Genomic DNA, 21,420 nt, shown 5'->3' with positions numbered 1-21,420 from the left:
GTATATGTAAGCTCCAGAATGAGAGAAAAGACATCTCAGTACATATATCTGTCCAATAACTTGCAGTCAGAATATATAAATGACTAATAAAATGACAGCCCATTTTTTTAAATTGGGATACTTCATAAAGGAAAATACTGAACAGTTTTAAAGGATATGAAAAGATGATCAATATATGTGTTAGTCACTGGGGAAGTGCAAATTAGAACAACAATGAGATACCACTACATTCCCACTAGAACTAAACTAAAATTTTAAAAACTAATAATAACAAATATTGGCAAGAACGTGAAGGACCTGGAATTCTCAGATTGCTAATGGGAGTATAAAATGGCACAACCATTTTATGGTTTATGGAAAACAGTTTGACAATTCTACTTGTAGGTATTTACCGAAGAGAAATAAAAATATTTGTTCACCCAAAGACTTTAAAGGAGTTTTATTTATAAATGTCCCAGATTGGAAATCTAAATGTCTATCAGTAGAATGCAGTATATCCATACAATGGATATAGTCAGCAATAAAAAGGGAAGAAATTACATATACACATCAACACAGATAAATCTCAAAAACAGTATAATCAGTTTAAAAAAAAAAGCTAGCTGCAAAAGAGTGGATGTCATTTATATAAATTTCTTGAACTGGAAAAAGTAATCTCCAATTATAGAAAGCATATCAGTGGTTGCCTCAGGCCAGGAGTGGTGGAAGACTGACTGCAGAGAGGAACAAAAAACTTTATGGGGCAATGAAAATGTTCTAAATCTTGATAGGGGTATGGATTGTATGACTATCTAGATTTTTCAAAACTCAAAACAGTTTATTTTTGACATTGCCACATTGCACTTAAATAAATCATACATCAATGAAAAAAGTCAATAGATACAGTTAATATGCACAGAATGGACACAGATGGCAAAATATTAGAAGATAAAAGTATTTTTCCCATGGTTATTTACATTTTTAAGATTTTCCTTAAAAAACAAAGCATTAGTTACATTAAAAAAAAAAAAATAGGCCGGGCGCGGTGGCTCAAGCCTGTAATCCCAGCACTTTGGGAGGCCGAGACGGGCGGATCACGAGGTCAGGAGATCGAGACCATCCTGGCTAACACGGTGAAACCCCGTCTCTACTAAAAAATACAAAAAACTAGCCGGGCGAGGAGGCGGGCGCCTGTAGTCCCAGCTACTCGGGAGGCTGAGGCAGGAGAATGGCGTAAACCCGGGAGGCGGAGCTTGCAGTGAGCTGAGATCCGGCCACTGCACTCCAGCCTGGGCGACAGAGCGAGACTCCGTCTCAAAAAAAAAAAAAAAATAAGGTCCTCAAAAGCAGCTTCATTGATAAGGTGACATCTGATCAAAGACCTGAAGGAGGCGAGGAAGTCAACTGTATGGATGTATGTGAGAAGAGAAGAACCTTCTAGGAAGAGGAAACCTGAACTATAAAATCCTTGAGGTTTTGACAAGAGCAGTGACAGGCTCTCAGTTACATTTTAACAGGTCCGCTGTGGCTGAAGTGCTTAGAATATACAAGGGCAGAAACAAGGAGACTAGTCAGAAGGCTACTGTAACAATCCAGGTAAGAGATGATTGAAGCTTGGATCAGGGGAAAGCAGTGAAGTTAGAGAGACTTCGTCAAATTCTGAATATATGTTTAAAGTAAAGCTAACATTTGCAGTTAGATTGGATGTGAGGTGTAGGAGAAAGACAGATCAAGGATGACTTCAGTGGTTTTGGCCTAAGCAACTGGAATAAAGTATTCATTTGCTGATATAGAGAACACTATGAAATGAGGTAGGTTTTTTGTGGCAAGAGGAAAGAGCAGGTTTGTTTTGGACATACTAAGTTTGAGTAAAGCTGAAGATATAAAATTAGTAGTCATTGGCAAGTAGAGGTATTTATAGCCACAGAACCAGGGTGATCACCAAGGGAATGTGAACATTAAAAATAGACAGGTTCAAAGAACAGGCCCTTACAACATTCAAAAGTATCAGGAGGTCTGCAAGTTCTTAGCATAAACTAGAAACGAAGGTCAGTAATGCCCTAAAATACACCGTAAAACTATTCTGAGAAATCTGGACTAATTTCAAAAACTAAAATCAAAAAAGCTTTTTCTATTCTTTGATTAAATCGGCACTCTGAAGTTATCACTGATTATGTAAGTTGAAATAGAAACCTAGATCGATCTTGATCTTAACACCAAAATTACAGAGAGATAACTGCACTATTCACCATTATTGTACATTCTATATTCCTATAATCCCATGGGTCAAGCTTCTCCATCTTTGAGACACTTAGTAATAAAAGTATAAGGACATATTCAGAATAGTTGCCCTCGAACAGCAAAGGATTATCTACTAAAGAAGAGCTATCTCTGTGTCCTTCAACCGGACTCATTCGTCATCAGATGACACTCAAAGCTTGTGAGGTAATGATGTACTACACAGCTGTCCGATCTTCAGATGACACTTTGGAGGTTGATGATAAACTACAGGTCTGACAACTCACTTTCCATTTTAAGATATTTCTTGAACTTTTTCTTGTTGTGACAGGCAACCAAATTGATTAAGCCTAGTCATGGGATTTGACACTACAGCCAGTAGACTTCTATTTGTTGATTGCTATTGATTTTCTTTGATACTTCATTTAAAAATCAATAGTTGGAAAGAAAAATAGGCTTGGTTTACACATACTTAAACATACTATTGTATGCTGGAGGAGGCACAAGTTTGGCAGAGCTTTGCTATCCAATTATAAGAAGAGCTCTTAACAGGTGAAAGCAAGGGCTTTAGATCGATATGCAGTTTTCTTTCTCAATCAAGGAAAGTGGCTATAAATTAGGCTCATCAGTGTTATTTCCAAGGCTTTCATGAAGCAAACAACTTTAAACTTTTTTTGTCTTCCTTGGATTTACATTAAAAGATACATCGCTAAGAATTTTTCTTTTGTTTTTAAGGGTATTTAAGGTACCTGAAGTTCATCCGGGCTTTTATCTTTTTGGCTTTTTTTTTATTTTTTTGCCGCTCTTCTCCATCTTTCAAAGTCTCTGCTGGAGCTGTACTTTCAACGACAATGTCAATAATATACTTCTTCAAGGAAAGATGCTCCTGCAAGATAAATAAATAAAATAATAATAATGAGAATGATTTTTTAAATGTAACATAGGTTTTTTAAATGTAACATTGCTATAGACTACAGTGAGTATAAGACATTTGATAAAACTAAAAGTAATCTCTGTAATACACTGGTTTCCACAATTGTTTTGGAAAACGTTGAAGAAACTGTTTTAAGATTTCTACACCACTGACTTCACTTCATTGCATATCAGTTGTGCCTAATACTAAGGATACATGGACATAATCCCTACCATGATATCACACAAGTAGAGTAGGAAAGGTAAAATATATACACAAAACTATAATGCCATCTATAATACCAAGTCAATTGGAGATTTAGAGTACTGTAATAAAGAGGGAAACAGGATCACTGTTCACTAGGGGGAAAGGCGGGGAAACTTCAGGAAGGAAGCACCATATTTGCTATCCCTTGAAGAAAGGATAAAATGTGAACATACAGATATTAGGTAAGTATGTGTTTGGGCTGGGAGTGGGATAAGGCTGCAGAAAGGAAAAAGGAGGTCATCTCAGAAAACACATCCTAGAGATGAGAAAGTGATGTGGGTATCGACAGCAAAGCTTCGGTTCAGCGAGAGCACACAGTGTTTGGTCAAGTTCCCCTCCTTATCCATCTTAGATTTTATGGCCTATCACTATAATCATTCTGTTGCCTGAGCTCAACTCTTTTCCCCCTTTGTTCTTTCATACATGCATGGCAAAATCCCAACCCTAAATCCAACTCTCTCCCTATTCTGAGCCTATGTCTGAAGCAGATTAATGTGGCTATAATTACAAACTTTAAATTTATGAAATTACACCTCAAGTGGCCTCTAGTATTCCCAGGCAGTCAAGCAACCTTACATTAGTTAATCTACACACTCACCTTGCTAAAAATTATTTTAGACTCTCTCCTTAAATCTCCAATATCCCTCATCTCCTAACCCCATCTCTCAGTTCATGATCATGTTTATTTAAGAAAATAGCATTATTCAGACGAGCTTCCACACACTCCCACAGCTAAATGTGTCAAACAATCTGCATATGTGCCTGTACACTCTCTTCCCTCCTGTTGTAATATATGAACACATGTTCCTATCTAAGAGCAAGTCCTCCAATATACACTGAATCCCAATCCTTGTCTTGCATTTTTATAGTTATTTCTCCTCTTATCCGGATCATCAGTTTTCCTGTTTCTATTTAAATCATCTCAAAAGGATTCTTGTTCATATGTCTCCATTCGGCTACTACCCTTTTGTACCAAAATTTGTTGAAACAAAGTGTATTTTGCCTCTACTTCCTTCACTCCCACTCACTCCTAAACTCATTTTAGTCCAGCTTTTGCCCTTACCACCCTTACCAATCTACAAATTTTCCTTGTCAAAGTCAGTAACACCAGTGGCCAATGTTCAGTTCTTATATTTTTCTTGCAACTTTAGTCCTATAGATCATTTCCTCCTACCCGAGACTCCTCCGTCACTTGGTTTCCTGATATCACATTGTCCTTCTAACTCACTGGCTGCTCCTTCTAAGTCTTCTTTGTTGGGTCCTTTTCCTCTTCTTGACCTCTAAATGTTAAAGCATCCCAGAGCTATACTCAGAGCTTTCTTCTTCTCTATCCAAACTCACTCATTTAATGCAGTAACTTGAAATATTATTCATACACAGTAAATTCTCAAATTTTTAACTCCTAGTTCTGACCTCTCTCCTGAACTCTATTCACCTGCATAAAAATGTCTCCTCGAATTGCTTGAACCCGGGAGGCTGAGGTTGTGGGGAGCCGAGATCACGCCATTGCACTCCACCCTGGGCAACAAGAGCAAGACTCGGTCTCAAAAAAAAAAAAAAAAAAAAAGTCTCCTCGGCCAGATACAGTGGCTCACACCTGTAATTCCAGCACTTTGGGAAGCCAAGGTGGGAGGATCACTTGAGGGCAGGAATTCGAGACCAGACTGGCCAACATGGTAGACTCCCGTCTCTACTAAAAATACAAAAATTAGCCAGGCATGGTGGTATATGCCTGTACATACCTGTAATCCCAGCTACCTGGGAGGCTGAGGCAGAAAAATTGCTTGAACCCAGGAGGCGAAGGTTGCAATGAGCCGAGATCGCGCCACTGCAGTCCAGCCTGGGCAACAAAGCAAGACTGTCTTAAAAAAAAAAAAGTCTCCTCAAACTCTCCAATTAGGTGGAACATTTCCACAATCAGCATTTCAAAAATAACATGTCTACAACAAAACTCTTATGTTCCTTATATACATCAAATTGTTCTTCTGAGAGTGTTCTCTATTTCAGTAAATGGTACCATCATTTGCATAATTGCTCACATCCAATACATTAGCAAATCCTATCAGTTCTCCTTTCATATATATCCCCAATTCAACCACTTCTCCCTACCACCCTCACCTGCTCTAAGTCACCATCAGCATTCATTTATATTACTGCAATAGCCTCTGGTCTCACAGTTTCTAATTTGACCCCATAGGTCTTTTCTCTATAAAAATGGCCACTTATTTTTTTTACAACAACAGTCAAATCACATCATTCCTTTTATCAAAACTTACATTCTCATCACACTTAGGGTAAATCCAAATTGCTCACCATGACCTACAAGGCTGAGTCATTGATCTCTCTGATCTCATCTACCATTCTCTTCTTTCTTTACTAAAACTACACTCACAGTGGTCCTCTTGTTGTTCTCCACATTCATCAGAAACGTTACTGCCTCCGGGCTCTATATGTTTTTCCCTTGGCCAAGAATATTCTCTTGGGTATTTGCGTGGTCTTGACCAAAATGAATGCTCAGTCTTAACACCCTCTATTATTTGCCATCTCCTTATGTTTCTTCATAGGACTTGTTTCACATCACTGCCTAGTATTACATATTCATTTTCAATTTCTGTCCTCAAACATAAGTTTCCCAAGGGCAATGACTTTGTCTGTTTTGTTATTGATGTTTCTATGTCTAGAACTGTGCCTGGCACATGGCAAGCACTCAGTAAGTATGTGTTAGATAAATAAAAAGAGAGTTAATGTAATAACAACTAATAGTATTTTTCAGCCCTTATTACACAAGATACATTGAGCTAAGTACTTTATATAATATCATTCATCTCGTCCTTACAGCTATACTTAGAACATACTTAGAAGGTATATATTTTTATTATCCTCATTTTAACTATGAGAAAACTTGGACACAAAGTTAACTTTTTCAAAGTTAGAAGGCCAAAACCAGGACTGAGTGACGTTGCAGCTAGTAAAGTGACAGAGCCTAAATTTAAACCCAGACAGGGTGATTAGGGAATCCACATTCTTGACTACCTTAGAGACACGGCTGGAAGTAGATTTGAGCTATAGAATTGTGCTCACTTTCCAAATTATGAACCTACCAACAAAAAACAAGCAACAACAACAAAAAACAAAAACCCCACAGTCAAACGAAGAAAATGTTCTTTCACTGTAGAAGCAATTATTTTCTTTGATAAACTATGCCTATGGTATACTATACCTTTATACGGTAGCACTAACGCAAAGCAATGATTTAAGTAGTAAGTATACACACATAAAAAACTTAAAATAACCCAGGTCTTTCTTTTCAAAGAAAGAACACAGCGAGTGGCGGGGGAGAAAACCCTCTTCTCATTATCTCCCAAAGACATATGGAACAAAGCAAGTCATATATGAAAGCACCATCCATACTACCATTTACTGAACACTTACTATGTGATTAGCAAAGGACTGGATCAAGTACACACATTATTTCCTATCATCTTCACAACCCCATAAAGCAGGTGGTAGTATGTTTACATTTCACAGATGGTTAACAAACACAGATGTTTACAGATGCAAACCTCAAAGAAGTTTGGTATAATGCCCATGGTCACAAAGCTCAAGATCAAAACCACGACTGACTGACTTTACAAGATCAAGGTTTTTTACTACTCCACATTCCCTCCTGCCATGCTGCTCATGCAGGCTAGTTTCCGACATGTGATTTGATCACTGCACTAAGGAAAAGAAATATTCTAAATGGTATCTTCAGTTTTGTGAAAGGTCCAAATTACACTATTTTCAGTTGTATATAAATGTTATTTACATATCTAACAGAAACCACTAAGGAAACTTATACACAAATGCAGTCACTATGCAAAAAAACTCGGACTCTATCTAGAACTATCAAGAATCATAACTTTGTTATAGACAACACCTTTACACACATATTCACATACAAAACTACATACATCAGGCATTCATATTAATGTTAACATTTTTAAAATCTTAAACCAGAGACAAATGAGCATATGTTTTTATTTGACTTAATAGTAAACTTTTTCTTAACACAAAAATGTGTTAATTACAGAAAAAATATATAAATAAAGATTAAAATATTTCTAATAACTAGAAAAAAAACTAATGTTCTGAAGTATATTCTTCTGGACATCGTTCTTTGTACATATAGTTTCATAAAAATAGGTTATCCCATTTATAAAATTTTTAAATTTGCTATATTTGATATAGCTATATATTCTTTCCATTAAATAATATCCTACAACATAAGCTAATAGATGTAAGCTATTCCATTTCATGAATATACCTATTTTGCCTAATGCCTTATTGTTACATATCTGGATAATTTTAAATTTTTCAATGTCATAAATAGTACAAAATATTCCTATAACTCAAATTTAAACAAATAGTCAATTATTCCTTTATGATCAAATCACAGAAATGAAAAACCTGGGCCACAGATTACACATATTTTAAGACTTTTGATAAGTACTCTCAAACTGAATAATCAAAATGGGAATTAATTTATGTCCCCACAAGTGGTTTGCCAGTATGTGGTGTTCCTGTTTTGTTTCTAAAACTGTTGATTAGTTAACTAAAATACTGGTATTAGTATGCTTGACCATTTGTCTGCATTTTGTTTTCTGTCACTTAGGATGTTTCTTCTGTTCCTTTCTATAAACACATTTCAAGTCTTTACATACTAACTTTTAATGGTTTGCATTATGCTTTTGCTTTTTCTAAGAGAGAGATCACCTTTTGATGATAAAAGAGTAATAATCATCTATCTTTCCATTAAAGTAACTACAGTGTTACACAGGAACAAAGTTTTGACATGGTTTCTGAAGATGGAAAGCACGTAAAAAGAAGGGTTTTCAACATTGAGGGAGTGGTTTAGTAAATTACAGTGTATTTCTATGAAGAAGTAATAGTCATTAAAATCCTTATTAAAGGTTGGGTGCGGGGGCTCATACCTGTAATCCCAGCACTTCGGGAGGCAGAGGTGGGTTGGATCGCTTGAGCCCAGGAGTTCGAGATCAACCTGGGCAACATGGAAAAACCCCATCTCTACAAAATATCAGCAGGACATCATGGCGTGCACCTGTGGTCCCAGCTCCATGGGAGGCTGAGGCAGGAGGATCACATGAGTCCAGGAAATTGAGATCACAGTGAGCCATGATTGCACCACTGCACTCCAGTCTGGTAACAGATTGAGATTATAAAAGATTCTGAGAAGATGGTGGCAGTGGTAGCAGAACTTTGAATTCACTGAATCTCCATATAAAAACATAAAGAGCAATTAGATATTAAAGCAAAACCCATGAAAAATATTTACAACCATACTAAGTGACAAGGTATTCCCACAACCCCCAAACAGAAGTGAGTGTGGACAAACTACCATCAGATAAGTAGCATTTCAGTGTCTGCAAGAGAAATTAGAGGGAAACATCAGGATGAATAATGAATATCAGAACATAAGAACCCTAAAAAAGGAAGAGTTATTCACTGGAGAGTTAACAGGCTAATTTGAGAACAGCCTTTGAAAGTGAGAGGGGTTCTGACCCTTCAAGAGGAGGTGAGTAAATGGTCCTTGCATTAAGAAGGTCTGATCTGACTAGTGGAGGGTAGCCCTTATGACTCTGGAAATAAGCCACCAGGGCTCCCTTCCAGGTGAGGGCTCTCATGGGAGAAACTGCTGGGAAAGAAATTTAAATTGGACAAACTAGGGATAATAGAGACAAACAGGAAAACAATGCCTAGCTAAAAGCAGAATAGGAAAACAGAACCAGGAAACCGCAGAACTCAAGCCACTGCATTTTTCACAAAAATAGTATAAGAGGGATCTCTATGAAGTTAGAATGGCTACCCTAAAACATGTCCTTCTAAAAGTTTCATAAAACTAATTCCATGTAAAAATTAGCAAGAGAAAAGTATCAAGGTCAAATGCCAAAGTTATCAGAAGAAAACAAGTAGAATAGCAACCTTACAAACAACAAATCATACCAAAAAAATGTATGCACAGGTCAAAACGTAACTTTCTATTTCAAAATAAGCTGAAACACATACAAAAAATGATATAAGGCATGAGAGAACAACAGAAATCAGTATCTTAAAAAACTCAATAATTAGGTCTTAAAACTCAAAAAAAGATTGCAATGAAAGAAATCATTTAAGAAATAAAAACAAAACAGAAGATGTATAAGTAAATAAACACAACAAATAATGCCTCAAAACGTAAATAAAAAGGATACAATTTTTTTCAGTAAAAAAATAAAAATGATTTGAAAGTAAATGGAAATACTGAAGAGGAGCCAAGATGAGCTCAAGATAATAGGAGTTCTTGACAAAGTAAACCAAAGCAAGAGAATAGATCAAATATTAAAAACCTTAATCCAATAAAACTTTCAAGAATATAAAAAGAATCGCTTTTCGGCCTTTTGGCTAAGATCAAGTGAAGAATATAAATACTGAAAGAGTACACCATACACTCGAAAATACTGACCTGAAGAGGCTAATATTGACTTATCTTATTAAAATTTCTGGCCCTTAAACAAAAAATTATTTCAGCATTTAGGGGGAAAAAGAACAAGTGACTTACAAGGAAAAAAACTGGATTATCATCAGACTTTTTGACAGCAACATTTTATGCCAAAAGAAAATAATGTATTTAGCATCATCAAGAAAGAAATATAAGCTAAAGATTTTCTACCTAATAAAATTAACTTTCAAGCAAAATAAGCACAAATTATTACCAACATTTTAAAAACCTAGAGAATATTATTCTCATAAACCTTTCTAAGGAATCTACATGATTCCTCAGAACATGCCTCAGAAAAGAAAAATGACAGGAGAGACATGGACAGGGACTACTGGTGAACATTACACATATACTTATAGAACTGAAGCTAAACTAGGGATAAAAGCTAAAGAATCCAGTATATAATGCTGGTGTCTCAGATTTATCACCATGCTACTATTTTTAAAAGATGGGGAGAATGGGGAAAACATATGAAAAGAATTTTAAACTGTTCTCGGTAATTACACTGATGGTGGTAATATTAGTAATGTTATTCTAAGACTGTTGCATGTGTTGCACACGTATGTTTATTGCGGCACTATTCACAATAGCAAAGACTTGGAATCAACCCAAATGTCCATCTGTGACAGACTGGATTAAGAAAATGTGGCACATATACACCATGGAATACTATGCAGCCATAAAAAAGGATGAGTTTGCGTCCTTTGTAGGGACATGGATGCAGCTGGAAACCATCATTCTTAGCAAACTATCACAAGAAGATAAAACCAAACACCGCATGTTCTCACTCATAGGTGGGAACTGAACAATGAGATCAGTTGGACTCGGGAAGGGGAACATCACACACTGGGGCCTATCATGGGGAGGGGGGAGGAGGGAGGGATTGCATTGGGGAGTTATACATGATATAAACGTCATGCACTGTTGCATGTGTTGGGCAGGATAGAGTAAATGTGGTTATATTATAATTCTATCATCTCCGCTCTCCTTGAGAACCTGATATTTGGTATGGAAGAAAAGAGATACAGGATGCAATACAGAAGAGGTTGAATAGACACACACCTATACACATATTTCATTTCTTCATTTTCTAATTCTGTTCACAATGATCAACCCATACTGCAATGAGTATCTCTGATTATGGTCTTGAAATATCATTTCCCAGTAAAAGTAAGCAGAGTTTCTTACCAAAATGGCTGATAATAAGTCTAACACCTTGTAAACTGGGTAGCAAGGCAACTATCAAATTCGACTGGGCTCATGTCAAAAGGACTTGAAAACAAACTCAAACGGACTCTCACTGAAGAAAAGATGGCATAATTTGAGATTCAAACAGGAAAACTACAAAAAAAAATGACTGAAACCCATTAAAAATATTTAAATCCATCAGTTCATAATTTATCTATACACACACACACACACACACCACACACACCAATCAGATAACTTTGGAGGATAACAGGAAACTAGTTTGTTATCTTGAAAACTGATAAATAATAAAAAATGTGTACTGACTTACATACACATATACAAACTGTACTCAGTAACCAAATAGTAGATGAGGGAACCATTTCTTTATAAATGTATTACAAATAATAAATGAAAATGAAATGCACAATTGGAATATCACCATATCTATGAATTAGTGGATCTAGGTACTAAGTGTCAATAGCTGATACGTCAATACCACAAAAAGAAAAAACAATCAAACAATACGTTCATCTTGATGAAAGAACTCAACACCAATTATAGTCTTACCAAATGGATCAAACCTGAGTCTAAGACTCTAGGTTCATGTGTCTACAAGGGAGGAAATAAAGAGGACAAAGAAAATATTGCACTGCACCAGATTCCATAGTAATAGAGCTTTATAGCAAGTCACATAAGTCTTTTACTATGAACTGAATTTCCCAGTCCCTCTTGTAGCTTGAGGTGACCATGTGACTGAGTACTCATTAATGGAAAACGAATGCATACTCGGTGTTTTAAGGTCCATTTACTCTTCCCTTTCTGCAAATTGCAACAGAAAAGAGCCTGTAACAACAGCTCTGATCATGAAGGGAGGGCATACCTGAGGAGATGGTAAAGACAGAAGATGGGTCCCTGAAAAAACATGTCACATAAAGCGACCCTGAAAACCTAGTCTGCTTACCTCAGAACTGTACTGTAAAAAATAAATTTCTTTGTTCTTAAAATCACTGTATTTTGGTGCTTTTATAGCAGCTTAGACCTTTCCCTAATACAATTATGCAGAAAAGTTTTATACGATATATATTTTGTGCGTATTTACATGTATACATTAGCACGCATAAGGTAACATAAGAAAAGGCAAAAATTAAAATTTCTCACTAGATGATTGTGACAAGTTTTAAATTTCCTCTTTTATAATAAGCATGTATTACTTTCAGAAGCAGAAAGAAAATCTCCATAAAAAATAGCCATAATGAAATGCTATCTGGAATTGACTTCAAGATAGTAGTTACAGAGAGTGGATGGAATGTCAACGCAGCAGGATTTACCACAAGTTTATCACTGCAAGGTTGTATGATGAGTAATTGGAGGTTCATCATACTATTATGTATGTTTTAAATTCACCATAATAATTAGTTTACAAAATAGTCATTTTGTAGAGAAAAATAATATATACATATGAATCTTAAAATTCCATGTTTGGCTTGCCAAATAAGTAAATAAAATTATAATATTTATATCTCTCAAGCGTCTAAGATCTGAACTTAAAATGAAATTAACACATTTGTGCACTATTCAAGTGCTGAAAGCATATACTATACTGCAAGTTTGAAATTTGTTATAAGGATAGGAGAAAATCTTCTGCAAAAAAGTAAAATTAATAAGGACATGCTTTACTGAAAGAAGAGGTGATATATTTGTATTGACCTCGTCACTTTCTTGCCTGGTTCTCTTATGCCTGAGGCTATAGAACAGGACAAAATGTAACTGGCATTACAGAAAGATGCAGAAGCTAAACCTTCTAAGTAACAATGCTGACAAAAAAGGGTTAGGCTCTGCTTTCTGGAGCTACTTTGAAATGAAGGTTCTAATGCCCTTCCCCTAATTCCATAGCAAAATCTGCTATGATACAAAGAACACTAGCAGGATCTATACACTAACTTGTAGGTTCTGAAATTACTCTTGCTGCTCTAGGTCCAGAATCAAAACACTTGATCGCTTCTGTACTTGGGCATGCAGCACTCTTCACTCTGTCCTCAGGGGTGGGTAGTCCATTCTATGAAACTGGCTTTTTTTTTTTTTGAGACGGAGTCCCACTCTGTCACCCAGGCTGGAGTGCAGTGGCACGATCTCGGCTCACTACAACCTCCGCCTCCTGGGTTCAAGTGATTCTCCTGCCTCAGCCTCCAGAGTAGCTGGGATTACAGGTGCCCGCCACCACACCTGGCTAATTTTTGTACTTTTTTTTTTTTTTTGAGACGGAGTCTTGCTCTGTCCCCCAGGCTGGAGTGCAGTGGCGCGATCTCTGCTCACTGCAAGCTCCACCTCCCGGGTTCATGCCATACTCCTGCCTCAGCCTCCCGAGCAGCTGGGACTACAGGCGCCTGCCACCACACCCGGCTAATTTTTTGTATTTTTAGCAGAGACAGTGTTTCACCGTGGTCTCGATCTCCTGACCTCCTGATCTGCCCGCCTCGACCTCCCAAAGTGCTGGGATTACAGGCGTGAGCCACCGCATCCGGCCAATTTTTGTATTTTTAGTAGAGTCGGGGTTTCGCCATGTTGGCCAGGCTGGTCTCGAACTCCTTATCTCAGGTGATCCACCCGCCTCGGCCTCCCAAAGTGCTGGGATTACAGGTGTGAACCACTGCGCCTAGCCAAAACTAGGTTTCTTAATTTCTTCTTCTCCCTACTCATTGCTCGAGATTCCTGCTGTGATTTGAGCTCGGCTCAGAACCTTAGAATGCAACCTTTGGGTCCTGAGCCTTGATGGCATCCTTCCTTAACACCCCACTTCCTTCACCCAGCCTGCACTGGCTGGGATCAGGAAAAACCAGAAATTTTACCTCCTTTTATTTCAAATTCTATTCTCTTCAAGTCATCTACATTTTATTTCAAATTCTATTCTCTTCAAGACCGCCATCAAAAAGATGGAGGCCTTTGGATACTGGTATACATGCCTCTGTTCTATAGTCACATTTCATAACAATCTACCTTGCTAAACAGTCAACTAGTATACCCCAGTCCATTTAATATTTAATAAGTGCTCAGTCAAAAAAAGGTACTTTAAATAATTTTATTTCTGAACAATTATCATAATGAAATAGAGATGTATAAAAAGATTTCTCTATAAAGATATTCACTGCAGTGAGATTTACAACAAAGTATCAGCAGTGGGAAATTAATTACATAAGTTTTGGCACATGTATTGAGATACTACATAAATTTAATTTTAAACAACATTAATTATATTAAAATTTTCATTGTATAATGTTAAATAAAAATTCTGGATTCAAATCTATGCAATGCAGTTTATATATAAATGTATGAGTTTTATATATTTGGGCACAAAAAGAAAATAATTAGATCAAAATGTTAATACAGCAGGCATTACTTTGCTTTTGCTTCAATCTTCTATAATATATATTAATAAGTACTTTATTAAAAAATTAATATTAAGGAAATGGAAGAAAAAGCAGTATCTTTCAAGTAAAGAGGGTCAATTTGCATAAGGTTATAGTTGTTGTACAGTTATCTGTTGTATAGACATCCCTCATCTTTTTGTATCTACTCTCAAAGCTAATTATTATGTCACAGGCACAAGGAAAAGCAAAGATATACCCTGTGAGACTCAGTAGTTAAGATTTACTTACTCATTTTCAAAATGTGAATCACAGTAAAAATCTTCCCAAAAGGTGCCTGGATCTCCTTCCTTCCTAATATAATTTTTAAAATGCAATTTCTAGCCTCACTAAATCCTGCATAATACAATTCCTATCTCCAACTAAGATAATCAGAAATTAGTCTTAGTTGACCATATTTCATACTGTTAATTCTAATTAAGCCTTAACAGAGACACTGTTTTTATTTTAGGCATAGAAAAGCAGCTTGATGCAGTAGAAGCAGCACTAAACTGTGAGTCAAGAAATCCACACCAAGATAAAGTCTGCAACTCATAACAGACTGACTTCTTCAGTTTCCTAATTAGTAAGGGATTACATAATAAATTCTAAAGTCCCCCTTCCCTAATATTCTAAAAATCAATGTAACAAGCCCAAAAGTTAATTACGGTGGCTAATTCCACATACACAATAAAATTTTAAGTCTAGTTTTTAAGTCACACCTGTAAAATTTTAAACAACACTGCTATAGTTTAAAATACTAATAATGTATATAAAGAAACGAATACATAGGCAGACATGATCTCATCAAAGTTTACACCCTTTTTATACTTTTAATTACCTTTTATGGCATACTAGACCAAAGCTCTGGTTTTCCTAACACAATTTACTGTATTCTCTGAAATAATTCATACTCAAGTTTATGACCTTGAAAGTCTATCAGACTCCTCCTAAAGGTTCCCATATTTCTTATTTTTTAAGAGAGATGGGGAGAAAATACTGACCGATAGGTTCATGATCTTTGGGAAAAAAAAAAAGTTCTAAAAACAGAATAGGCAGGAAATATAAATGACACAACATAGAATTTTATTAAGCTGCCATTTTTAGAGTTCTGTCAAGTGTTGCCTCAAACACATTCCATAAAATGTGGCACAATGAAGCAAATAATCTCCTTCCCATTATTTTAAAACAGAACAATAGAATTTAGAATATTCAAAGATATTTTTCTTCCTAGATCAAAAGGATTTAAAGGAAAAAAAGGATCCAAAGCTTAATTACAGTAATACAAAATTTTTTATTAGAAAATCAGAGCTTTTTTCAATAAAAGTTCAATGTCTTAAGACGTTTATTTCTTTACAGTTTATTTTCAAGACCAGGGTGGAAACCAAGTTACAAATCTAAATACATAAAAAATTAGTGCAATGGTTTTCACATGTCATTTGAAAAAACATTTTCCTCTCAGTCTCAGTCTACACTTTATGAACTTCGGAATCTAAAATCCAATTTTATCAGTTTATTGAAAAATCCATTTTTTTCCTCACATTTAAAAATATTATTAAGTATACCACCGTTTTAAGCCTGCCCAGCACGACAACAAGTAAGATACATAGGAAGCATTTATAATACTCCCTCACCGCCTTCTACCCAAACTGGGAAGGGGTGAGGGACTGAAGGGTTAAAACTTGTATTTCTTGTTTCTCTGGATGATGAAGAGGGTGAGAGAAGTAAAAGGTGAGGAAGGTATAGGAGGGCAGGAAAGAGATCAAGGTATCTGGAAGAGAAAGAAGAAGGAAAATTGGGAGAACAAGACAGAGAAACAGATGAAAGAAAGGAAAAATAAAGGAACACTCACCTAAAAACAAAGGGCATTTTTAGACAGCACTTCATCACATATTTCGTATAGCATCCCCATAGATACAGTATACTGAAGATAATAAGTTAGGGTTTTAGCTCAATTCACTAATATTTAATTCAAAACCTACTATGTATCAAGGGCTTATGCTAACTGCTTAAGTTAAGGAGGAATGATTCTCTGGGGACAGGGTTTTATTCAGACTAAGACCAAAGGAATCTGTAGCAAACTGTTCTTTTCATAGATGATCACTCATCCAAGAAAACATTCCAACATATTATGTTCCAGAAAGTACACAGAGGAACTCTTTAAAGCTGATTGTAATTACTAATGTCTTGGATGGTATTAGTCATATCAAATAAAGTATCCACAGATAGTATTCAAACACTATTCAAAAATGAAGACAATAGAAAAATTACTTAATTCATATAAAAATGAGTGTGTTTAGAGATTCAAGAAACTGTGAAATTTGTCAGAGATGGGCTCACATGACATCATTTACCTGTTTCCCTAGCACCTGGCCTAACAAGAGATTACACAAGCAAGTGCTCAAGAAATGCTTTAAAAAAATAAAAGAAAAAGACTGACAGTTCCATTATATTAAAGTTTAAAATTCTGTCCAACAGTAGATTTGAGAAAATCTGAAAATCTGAAATGCAATGCCTTTTTATCATTTACGCATCATTTTTTATGCATCATTTGTGACTGCATCACTTTAAACATATATGGCAATGACAACTTTTGAAAATAAATGTCATTTTAATTATACAAAAGATTCAACTCTGCTAAGGTCCCTTTCCACAGATATAGGATATACTTATATTTTTATCAGTGACAATTTATTTGTTATATTGTTTAAAGGGACAGATAAGAAAAATAAAGCTAATGAAATACTGTGAAACAGACACCATGCAGAAGAGAAAAGCCATCCACTGATAAGGATGACAGTTCACCATCTGTGCCCCTGCCACTCAGTGACAATTACAAATACTCCATCAGTTTTCTGGTAGGTGGCAATGATGAATGAAGTAAAACCTTCTTTTGCAGATTCTGATGTTCCTTTCTGATATAATGTGAGGTTTAACAGATGACTCAAAGGAAAGCCCACAGTTCAAAAAGGTTACTAATTTATCATGCTGTGAAGAATAAGGAAGGTCTGAGCTCAATATTGCAACAAGGAATGATTCAGTGGTACTGAACCATGCCTTGTAATGAAAGGTGTTTTCTCAGAATTCTCAGATTTCAAATATAGCAACATGACTAGTATCAGCTTCATCCTTAGAAAATATTTTAGTAATAGAGTAACAGTAATACCTTATATCACAAATAACATCAATCTTTCAAACCAAGATCAAAGGGAAGATAATGCTCAGAACCAGAAGTCCTTAGTTTCAAGTAGCTTCCACACCCATAGGTGACAAGGGCTTGAGAGTATCAGCAGCTTCATCACAGTGCTGTTAACTTCTATATACTGACCAAAAAAATACATGCAAATGTACAATACATAGGTTAAAAGTATAAAGTTAAAAGTACAATGACAGAAAATGATATACCATCATAACACAACAGAAAAGAAAGCTGAAATGGCTATATTAATAATAGACCAGGTAAATTTCAGAGCAAAGAATATGGACAGGGATAAAGTAGGTCATTTCATGGTAATAATAATACTACCGGGGCCAATTAAGAAAACCTAACAATCCTTAGCATTTGCTATACCTTGGATGTTTGTCCACTCCAAATTTCATATTAAAATTTGATCCCTAATGTTGGAGGTGGGGCATACTGGGAGGTTATTGTGTCATGGGGGTGGATGCCTTACGATTAGATAAAGGCCCTTCCTTGGTGGAGCGGTGAGTCCTTCCTCTATCAGTTCCCATGAGAGCTGCTGGTTAAAAAGAGCCTAGCACCTCCCTCTTCACTCTCTTGCTTCCTCTCTCACCATGTGATCTCTCCATGCACCAGCTCCTCTTCACTTTCTGCCATGTGCAGAAGCACCGTGAGGACCTCACTATGTGCTCAATCTTAAACCTTCCAGCTAGCAGAACTGTGAACTAAAGAGATGTATTTTCTTTATAAATTAACCAGCCTCAGGTGTTCTTCTGAAGCAACACAAAAACATACTAAGACACATTTATACAGCTAATAATACAACTGAAAACTACATGAAGACAAACCCACAATTAAAATCAGAGATTTCAATATCCTCTCTCAAAAACTGGTGAGACAAGAGAAAATCAGCAAGGATACAGTAGATGAGCAAACTTTTGAGGTGATAAATTTGTTCACTATCTTGATCATGGTGATGGTTCCATGGTGTTATGTATATGCCAAAATTTATTAAATTATACACTTAAAAATCAGGGTAAAAAATGTAGATAGTTGTATCTCAAGGCTCTCTACTGTAACTACACATTTCTAAGAAAAATCTATTCCTAACCCTATAAATGAAAGAACTTACCCAATTTTTGAATTTCCTACAGCAAGACATATTGTAAAATAAAATAATTATGCATAATATATTACAATACTATTAAATACTGTGTCCATTTTAAAAAAATCCTCAACTAAAAGAAAAATACCATAAGACTAGTTTAAAAGAAGAAAATCCAGGCACAAGCTATTTACAGGAGACCCATCTAAAACCAAAGGGGATACAAAACAGTGTAGTGGCGAAGATGGCCAACTAGATGCAGCCAGGAGGAACATCTATCACCCAGTGACTGGGACATGGAGGTGACAGGTATACTCTGAGTAGACTGTCACGGGGAAGCAGCGAGTGTGAACAGAAGCAGAATGCAGATACTGGGATGAAGAGGGAGGAAGCTGGAAACACCGCATGGGGATACTGAGAACCCTGGTCATGGGGGTGGATGCCTTAAGATTAGATAAAGGCCCTTCCTTGGTGGAGCGGTGAGTCCTTCCTCTATTAGTTCCCATGAGAGCTGCTGGTTAAAAAGAGCCTAGCACCTCCCTCTTCACTCTCTTGCTTCCTCTCTCACCATGTGATCTCTGCATGCACCAGCTCCTCTTCACTTTCTGCCATGAGCGGAAGCAAGGACTAGTTCTTGGCACCCTAAATTCCTGGGGAAGAGGTGAGTTGAGGAGGCGAGGAGTGGCCTCTTCTCTCCACAGATCCCTGGAATCCTAGCAGCAGGAGACATCACAACCCCCACAGACACTTATGCAAACAGGAAAAGCTGCTTAGAGGGGCGGTAGGGGCAAGACTCCAGTCTGTGTGAAGCCCAGAGGGTTTGGTGTGGGAAGGTCTGCAGTAGAGCCTGGCAATGACTGACCATCCCACAAGGCTCACCATGCTCCTCTAGGAGATTTTAGCCTTAGAGTGACTGTCAGACCTGGACAGGGCAGAGTGGTCTTGCCCATGAGACAGAGGCAGCCCACCTGGGCACCACCCTGTATGCTAGCCTCTCTTGCAGCCCCAGATGACTGTGCCACTTGGAGCTCTGCCTCAGATGCCCAACCAGGGTGCTGCTGGGGCTCTTCATATGTTCTTTGTCAAAACACTTCACCTGATCATCAGAGAGCTCCATTAGACTGGGCCCTGCTGAAATGTACCAGCCTACCCACAACCTTCCCCAGGTACTCTGCCAGCATGCAGAAGCCCATGGCCACATACCCACAGCTGTGACAGTACACACACAGGCAGAACTCACCTCCCTTCCCTCCCCACCCCGCAGTGCACATGTGAGCAGACCGCTGTGCCACTGCTGCTGGCACAAGCACATCCCAATGATGCCCCCAGCTGACACGGAGATACCCAGGTGTGCCATCATTGCCAGTTACAATGTGCACACAGACATTGGCGGCCCCATGCCAATCAACACCCTGCCACTGCAAGCACGAGTGCAAACACAAATGCTAGAAACCCTGCCCCACCCCTGCTGACACAAGCACAAACAGGAAGGCCACAGTCCAGCTCCCGCTGCTACGCCACCATAGACAACATAAGCATACCCCAAAACACTGTGGCATTTGCTGACACATACAAGTGAGCATGGATCCCAAGGCACTACCTCGAAAAAGCATTTTGGCTGGCACCACCCAGCAGAGTGTTGTGGCCAGTAGACCAGAAATACTTCAGCCCCTCCAGGAAAGCAGGTTCCTAACCTCAAGGGGCCAGAAAACAAAGCAGAGGGCTGGATACTAGCCCCCCAGAGCTACAAAATACAGCCTAAGGGTACTGAGTTGAGCTCTGGCCCCCTAAAATTTTCCAAAAATGAAGTTGGCCAACTGAGCCCACCTTATAACACAATGAAACCTCAAGCACACCAAATAATACTAAAAATAAAACGACCCCATCCAAAGCACAGCAACTTCAAAGATTGAAGGAACATCAGCCCACATACATGAGAAAGAACAAGATCTGTGGCAACTCAAAAAGCCAGAATGTCTTCTTACCTCAAAGTTACCACATTAGTTCCCTGGGAATGGTTCTTAACCAGGTTGAAATGACTGAAATGACAGACATAGAATTCAGAATATGGATAAGAAAGAAGACCGTGGAGATTCGGGAGAAAGTCAAAACCCAACCCAAGTATCTAAGAAATATGATGAAACGATACGAGAATTAAAAAATGAAGTGCTCCTAAATGCCCACAAAAGAAAGCTGGAAAGATCTAAAATTGACACTCTAACATCACAATTAAAAGAACTGGAGAAGCAAGAGCAAACACATTCAAAAGCTAGCAGAAGGCAAGAAATAACTAAGATCAGAGCAGAACTGAAGGAGATAGAGACATAAAAAACCCTCCAAAAAATCAATGAATCCAGGAGTTGGTTTTCTGAAAAGATCAACAAAATTGACAGACCGCTAGCAAGACTAATAAAGAAGAAAAGAGAGAAGAATCAAATAGACGCAATAAAAAATGATAAAGGGGATATCACCACCGACCCCACAGAAATACAAACTACCATCAGAGAATACTATAAACATCTCTATGCAAATCAACTAGAAAATCTAGAAGAAATGGATAATTTCCTGGACACTTACACTCTCCCAAGACTAAACCAGGAAGAAGTT

The 21,420-nt window shown here is 37.2% G+C and overlaps 1 protein-coding gene across 8 annotated transcripts in view; it reads right to left on the bottom strand.

Moving 5' to 3' along the window:
- Positions 1-21,420, bottom strand: part of SCAPER (S-phase cyclin A associated protein in the ER) — a 589,310-nt gene that overhangs the window by 323,305 nt on the left and 244,585 nt on the right. For all 8 annotated transcript variants that reach the window (XM_033189309.1, XM_033189313.1, XM_033189315.1 and 5 more), the window contains exon 21: positions 2,967-3,103. In XM_033189309.1, coding sequence (XP_033045200.1) covers positions 2,967-3,103 — 137 coding nt within the window. The remainder of the gene's footprint in view (positions 1-2,966; positions 3,104-21,420) is intronic.

This window comes from Trachypithecus francoisi, unplaced genomic scaffold (assembly GCF_009764315.1).
Source record: "Trachypithecus francoisi isolate TF-2019V2 unplaced genomic scaffold, Tfra_2.0 Lachesis_group3, whole genome shotgun sequence".
Classification (NCBI taxonomy): domain Eukaryota; kingdom Metazoa; phylum Chordata; class Mammalia; order Primates; family Cercopithecidae; genus Trachypithecus; species Trachypithecus francoisi.
The sequence above is the reverse complement of the archived record's forward strand: the minus strand, read 5'-3'. Positions and strand labels throughout refer to the sequence as shown.